The sequence below is a fragment of the Octopus bimaculoides genome, chromosome 6 (genome assembly GCF_001194135.2).
Source record: "Octopus bimaculoides isolate UCB-OBI-ISO-001 chromosome 6, ASM119413v2, whole genome shotgun sequence".
Taxonomy (NCBI): Eukaryota; Metazoa; Mollusca; class Cephalopoda; order Octopoda; family Octopodidae; genus Octopus; species Octopus bimaculoides.
The window spans coordinates 13,222,179-13,230,178 of record NC_068986.1 but is presented as its reverse complement, the minus strand read 5'-3'; the positions used below and the strand labels follow the sequence as shown (position 1 = coordinate 13,230,178).

Here is an 8,000-nt window from a genome sequence, read left to right as displayed (position 1 = left end):
ACTTGTCCACTTCCCGAACTTGCTGGCCTTGTGCTAAAATTTGATCCCAACATTTTTTTCTATTCGCTCTAAAATGCGTCGCGATGACCAACTCCTCTTGATATTAGGCTCCAAACAGACCCCCTTGACACTTAAATTCATACCTGATATATAAAATGGCTACTGAGAAGGCACAGCAGTTTCTACACTGTGCAGCAGAAAAAACTGCTGTATATTTTATATGGACATTGGTGTAGTGTTAGATAAGTTGATCAGCTGGTCAGCGACTTCATGTAGCTAACGTTTTTACCGTTTCCTTCATTTGTCTGGATGTGAATCACTGTAAAATGCGTTTGATGCTGAAATTTTTGGCAGCCCGTAAAACATGGGTTATTTACGTTTTTTTTTCTCTTTATTATTGAACCCTATACAATTTTAGCTTTGCTAGCAGCAGTATTTAGTTTTCAAATTCTCTACAGATTAGACAGGTAATGAGTTAATAGCAGTTGTTAAATCTCTGCTGTGGCACCTGATCACTCTTACTGGAGCCATTGGCACAAAACATGTGAATGTCTGAAGGGGAAGACCACTCTGTAAATACAGCAGTTCAATTATCAGCTGATTGTCATTTACACATCTGCTCCATTAGAAAAATATGGGCTTCCTAAGAATTTTTGACATTTAGAACTTGTAAATTTAGAATGTTTTAAAAATTAGTTTTTATATCATGAATTTATAAAGAAATAGCTTAAGGTTTCAAATCTGATTCACTGTATAGCCTTTGGGGCAGCTATTTTTGTTGGCTAAACAAATAGTAATTTGGCCATGATAGTTGGAACTAAAGATGTGCAGTTTGTCTACCTAATTCCTTAAAAAAAAACATTGGTAGAATCAAGGCTATGATAGGTAATTCTCTTACCTAGGGTACCCATCTGAGGTTGATTCTGTTTCCTTGTTAGAAAACAATTCTTAAATAAGATTAACTTTCCTTTTGAAATGATTGCTTTAAATGGTTATTCTTATTAGGTGTTACATAATTTAACAGCTAATTTAAACTTTGTGTATTCTCTAGATTTGAAAACTGAATCCTTAATAATTCTTGAAATGGCATTTAACTTAAGATTTTATAATGTATGAGTCTCATGATTTTCTTTTGAAGTGTACAGGATTTGGACAAAGGCATTACTAGAAATGAATTTTTTTTTTTTTTTTTTAATAAATTTCATAAGAGTGGAAAGACTATTTTAAAATACATAATCTTCCAATAATACCTTGCAGTACGAGTTTCATTTGTTCCACAACCAAGCTCTTACGATTTGCTTCTTTTACAACTCAATTTTCCCCCATTGAGATTAACTAAAATATAATTCATTCCAGTCTCCCAAAACCGCTCAAAAATAATTATTTATGGGTTTTTAAACAGAAAAGGTGTAGTTACAAGTAAAATGACAATTATAAATAAGAGAATGCAAAAGAAATGCGTAAACTGGTTTTATTAACTGAATTACCTTAAAGATAGATGATTTGTGTGCTCGTACTGAGGATTTCCACTCGTGCTTCAAGACAAAAATTTGCATGAGTCTCGGCTTGTACAGCAAATTACTCTTACAATGGGGCACTCATACTGCGATGTTCTATTGTACTTAGGTTACGAAATACTAAGTTCATGTATGTTTAAGAAGCTTGCTTAGCAACCATGTGGTTTTGGGTGGAGTCCCACTGTGCAGCACCTTGGGTAAGCATCTACTGTGCATGTCTAGCTGATCCTATCTTCAATGTTGGTTTGTTTGTCTCCATAACTTAGCAGCTTGGCAAGAGACCAATAGAATGTGTACCTGACTTAAAAGTAATCACTGGTAGTGATTTGTTCAATTAAACACTTTAAAGCAGTGCTCCAGTATGGTCTTAGTCCAAAGATGCAACCTGTAAAAGATGCATCGACACAACTTCATTTTAACATCCACTTCTCCGTGTTTGCATGGACTGGTTTATGTTTGAGGCAGATTTTCTACAGCCAGGCACCCTTCTTCTTGCCAGCCCTCATCCATTTCCATATAAGGTATTTTCCTGTGGCCTGACATATTGGAAATGAATGACACAACTTGTATGACAATGACTCAATCATTTCATGTGACCTCATGCAATGTCATAGCAAACATGCACACATGTAGACAAACACGACAAGCTTCTTTCAGTTTGTCCACCAAATCCACTCTCAAGGTTTTGGATGGCCCAGGACTGTAATCGAGGACACTTCTCCAAGTGCTGCGGAAGGGAAGACAGGCACACTTAAGCCCTTTTTATAAAAGTTAACATTTTCGTGTAAATTTAATTTTTAAAAAATAGATCTAAAGTTAAAGCTTTTCCATTTCTTCCAGATGAGGTTAGAACTGGTATCTACAGACAACTTTTCCACCCTGAGCAGCTGATAACTGGCAAAGAAGATGCTGCTAACAATTATGCCAGAGGTCATTATACTATTGGTAAAGAAATTGTTGATTTGGTTTTGGACAGGATCCGAAAACTTGCTGACCAATGTACTGGTTTGCAAGGCTTTTTAATCTTCCACAGTTTTGGTGGTGGAACTGGTTCTGGCTTCACATCTCTGCTCATGGAACGTCTAAGTGTTGACTATGGTAAGAAATCCAAACTGGAATTCTCTATTTATCCTGCTCCCCAAGTGGCAACTGCTGTTGTGGAACCTTATAATTCTATCCTTACCACCCACACCACACTAGAGCATTCTGACTGTGCATTCATGGTTGATAATGAAGCTATTTATGACATCTGTCGTAGGAATCTGGACATTGAACGACCATCTTACAGTAATTTAAACCGGCTTATTGCCCAAGTGGTCAGTTCTATCACTGCTTCTCTGCGTTTCGACGGTGCCCTTAATGTTGACCTGACTGAATTTCAGACCAACTTGGTGCCTTACCCAAGAATCCATTTTCCTTTAGCTACGTATTCTCCGATTATTTCTGCAGAGAAAGCCTATCATGAACAACTAACCGTGGCAGAAGTGACCAACGCTTGCTTTGAACCAGCTAATCAGATGGTCAAATGTGACCCTCGTCATGGTAAGTATATGGCCTGCTGTATGTTGTACAGGGGTGATGTTGTTCCAAAAGATGTCAATGCCGCAATTGCTGCTATCAAAACCAAACGTAGTATTCAGTTTGTTGACTGGTGCCCCACTGGTTTCAAAGTTGGCATAAACTACCAACCTCCTACTGTTGTTCCAGGTGGTGACTTAGCACAAGTGCAACGTGCTGTGTGCATGTTGAGCAATACCACTGCCATTGCTGAAGCCTGGGCTCGTCTTGATCGTAAATTTGACTTAATGTATGCCAAACGTGCTTTCGTTCATTGGTATGTGGGGGAGGGTATGGAAGAAGGGGAGTTTTCAGAAGCTCGTGAAGATTTGGCAGCTCTCGAGAAAGACTATGAAGAGGTTGGAATCGATTCCACTGAAGCAGAAGAGGAAGAGGAGGGAGAAGAATATTAATTTTAAAAGAAATTATAAACCAAAACAGAACATATTTTATGAACGCTATTTTGTAATTATACTGTATAGTTAAACTAATTTTTGTTGTTCATGTTTCAACTGTATATTTATCTGGATGTTCTAATAAAATGTATATTCAATTTTAATGTCCAACAGTTTTTGTTTCATTGAGATTTTATATAATCTGAAAAACTGAATGAGTAAGAAAAAAGATTCTGCTAAAACTCCACCCACCTAGGTATTAGAAATTTCTCTTGCACCCTGAATAATTAAAATATAATGGTTACAAGTTTGCCAAATGTATCCAACTAATTTATGCTAAAAATGCTATCTTAGAACTCAAAACGAAACAGCTTAATCAAATTAGATAATTAATTACATTTAATGATAAAAGTATTATCTGTAGGTAGGACCTACTGGTTAAATATTAATTTTGCAACCCTCTTGTGTGGTTAAGAAGCTTGCTTCCCAACATGTGGCTTTGGGTTCAGTCCTACTGCATGGCCAACTAGACTTATTAAAAGGATCTAGTAGATGGAAACTGAAAGAAGTCCATTGTTTGTGTGTAGCCTTGTACTGTTGGCTACAACCATCATACAGTATTTCATGAAAAGCATGTGTGGCCTTAAAGAAATATTACCTTGCTTGGAAATGAGTGAAAACTGGTGACAAAAAGGGGATTTGCCTCAACAGATTTTGATCTGTGCAAACGTGGGAAAGTTGCCTGTTAAACTGAATTTGGTTCAATCCCACTGCTAGACATCTTGGCTGGACGAAATGCTTAACAGCATTTCACCCGTCGCTACGTTCTGAGTTCAAATTCCGCCGAGGTCAACTTTACCTTTCATCCTTTTGGGGTCGATAAATTAAGTACCAGTTGGACACTGGGGTCAATGTAATCGACTGAATCCCCTCTCCTAAGCTGCTCTTCAGCTCCTCCCTCAAAATTTCAGGCCTTGTGCCTACAACAGAAATGATTAATGTTCTGCCATATTCACACAGGACAACATTGTTTGTCCCAGGACAGATCCCCATTACAATGACCGTGTTTATGACACATTTGAGATTTGTGCAAGGTATTCTAGGACACCAGTTGTTTTGACATAGCTCTTCAGGTGGAAGACCCAAGACAGAAGGATTTAACTAGAACCAATTGTCTTGTTTATAATTTCAGCAAATGGTTTGCTGATTTCTGCCAACTGAAAACTGATCTTTATTTGCAGGGTGAACAGTGGATTTGAAACAATGGCTTGCATATTAAAAGAAAACCTTCAGGTACATTAGGTCACATAATAATATACCATTCCTTTAATCTTCTAGTATTTAAATCAGCCAAATCTAGCGAAAATATTGTTTTATATTCAAACCAGCAAGATCAGGCCTTTCACAACTATCTGACAGTTTTCCTAAAAATAGACATGCATTAATCTTGAAGCTACAGGATTAATATTATTAATTTAAAACGACGTAAGTGAATAAGCATTACATTTGACTGAGTAATCTAAATGCTTAAATCTTATTTTGCCTAAAATATTTAAAACCTTAATCTAATTTTATAAAGCCATTCATTAATAAGAGGAAATTGGTAAAGGGGCAAGAACTTTTCTACAAAATTCATTGTTTTAATGTCTACTTTTCCATGCTTTTGTAGATTGGATGTAGTAGTAGTTTTATTCAGGACATGGATGCCTTTTACTTCCCATTTTCTTTCTAAATATAAAAAAAAAAAAAATTCATGTTTTCATTACTTTGGAATTTAGCCAGAAGGAAATTTTCTGTATGAAATAGAATACAGAAAATGTAAGCAGATATTTATATCAAGAAAGAGGGTATATATGTATTCACTCTCTCTATATACCCAGACTTTCTCACTGTGTGTGCAGCATTCATTTACTTATTGCCTGCCACCAAGCCTAGTATGTGCACTCATCCTGCACTTAAGTCTTTCTATATTTTTCTTTCTCTATACAATGTAAAGCATGACTGGAGAAATTTAACTACCAAGCAACATTCATATTGGCTATTATTGCATGGAGGTAGTTTGGGATGTATTTGTTTTATTTAGGGTATTAAACTATCCAGCAGGATATTTGATAAAGATGCACACTACGGAAAGGACAAACGCTATAAACTGTCAATCAAATGTAATTTGCATTGAATCACTAACAAACAAACAAAAAAAAATACACTGAAGAGAAAACTGTAAAAAGGTTTGATTAAAGAATTATGATTTAATATCAAACGGATTGAGATGAAATAAAGCAATCAATAACTGGTAGCTTGGTCAGTCATGAAGATGCTGACGGTTCTAGTTAATCCAATCAACAGAACAGCCTGCTCATGAAATTAATGAGCAAGTGGATGAGCACTCCACAGTTCTGAGCACCCTTAACATAGTTCCCAGGAAGATTCAATATGACAAGGCTGGTCCTTTGAATTTCAAATACAACTCCTTGCTCTACCAGCTGAGGGACTGGAGCAAAGTGAAATAGTGTCTTGCTCAAAAACAGAACATGCTGCTGGGAATTGAACTCGTGACTTTACAGTTATGAGTAAAATACCGTAACTACATGCCTTCAATAAGTCAATAATATTGGTATTTTTTATACAGGAATTTCAAATATTTGTAGTAAGTAAATGCAAAACGTACTACTATAAAACTCTTGTCATACATTTGTTACGTGAACTAAAAGTAATAAATATGAGGTGGAAGTGGGGCAAGAAACTTGGTTCCGGGTTCAGTCCCACTATGTGGCACCTTGGGCAAGTATGTTCTTATAGCCTTGGGCTAATTAAAACCTTGAGTGGATTTGGTAGACAGAAACTGAAAGAAGCCTGTCGCATATGTATGTATTTGTGTGTCTGTGTTTATACACCTGCCCACCATCGCTTGACAGCTGATGTTGGTGTGTTTACTTCCCCCCCCCCCCATAACGTAGCAGTCCGGCAAAAGAAACCGATAAAGTAATAAGTTTACAAAGAATAAGTCCCGGAGTCGAGATCTTCGACTAAAAAGGCGGTGCTCCAGCATGGCTGCAGTCAAATGACAAACAAATAAAAGAATAAAAAGAATCATTTCTGTTGTTAGGTCTGTGAGTTCTCTAGGTCTACTTTCTTTAATGTTTCAAAACAGCAATGCAATTCAATGAATAGGCTGTGCAAGGGAGACAACACCTGAAGTGGTTTCCATTTTCGTTCAACGCCCTGTAATTTTAATAAAATATTTAAGATACTGATATTCTCTCGTCAGATATTTCTCATTAGATTTTTAATATTCATTCTATTAACAGTAATAAAGTAAATACTAATTAAGCTAACTTAATTATTGAAGTTGATCTCCTTTAAACAATATATATCTGCCAAATTCCTTGGCAGATGTATATTTTACTGTTTTCAAACAGACTGCAGCCATGCTGGAGCACCGCCTTTAGTCGAACAAATCGACTTATTCTATCAGTCACTTTTGCTGAACTCCTAAGTTACGGGGACATAAAAACACCAACGTCGGTTACCAAGCAACGGTGGGGGGACAAACACACACACACAAACGTGTGTGTGTGTGTGTGTAGATATACATATACATACATACATACATACACAGCGGGCTTCTTTCAGTTTCCGTCTACCAAATCTACTCACAGGGCTTTGGTTGGCCTGAGGCTATCGTAGAAGACACTTGGCCAAAGTGCCATGGAGTGGGACTGAACCCAGAACCATGTGATTGGGAGGCAAGCTTCTTGCCACACAGCCAATCCTGTGCCTCACCTGTTATAAATGAATATCTTGTGTCTTTTACTCATTTCAGTCATTAGATTGCGGCCATGCTACGGCATTGCCCTGAAGAATTTTTTTTACTTAACCCCAGTACTTATTAATTAATTAATCCTTTTTTCTTCTGTAAGCCCAGTACTTTTTCTATCAACCACTTTTTTACCAAATTACTAAGTTATAGGATGTAAACAAACCAACAGCAATTGTCAAGTGCTGGTAGGGGACAGACACAAAGACACACAGACACAGGTGCCATTCAGTAGGACTGAACTTGGAACCATGTGGTTGAGCAGCAAACTTCTTGCCACACCTGTGCCTACAATACATATTTTAGATGTATAGATTAAGTAAGATTTATTAATTAAATGTCTAATAAGTTATTTCAAACTGTGGAAATACACCTGTACAGTTTTCTTAAACTGTTTATTCCAGATTCATCATCTTTATTTTTACATCTACTTTTCCATGCTGATTTGGATCAGATGGAACATGGACATTGTCACGATGATGATGATGGTATAAGATTCTATGCCACTTTCTTTTTGTTTACTGATACTGTCATGTTGAAGGAATGTCACATATACATATAAATATATACATAACACATTCATACATACAAATATACATGTACAGACACATATGTGTATATATATATATATTACGGAGATGTACATGCATAGCAAGTGACCTGAGATTGTGTGCTGATAGATAGATAGATAGATAGATAGATAGGTAGACAGAT

The 8,000-nt window shown here is 36.6% G+C and overlaps 1 protein-coding gene across 1 annotated transcript; it reads left to right on the top strand.

Annotated features, from left to right (window-relative positions):
* Nucleotides 1-2,314: 2,314 nt before the first annotated feature.
* LOC106882364 (tubulin alpha-8 chain) lies at nt 2,315-3,640 on the top strand (the record flags this gene model as incomplete). The annotated part of the gene is made up of 1 exon (XM_014933019.2): nt 2,315-3,640. A coding segment is annotated over one exon (1,173 nt), but the record flags the coding sequence as incomplete, so codon positions are not given.
* Between the last annotated feature and the right edge of the window lie 4,360 nt (nt 3,641-8,000).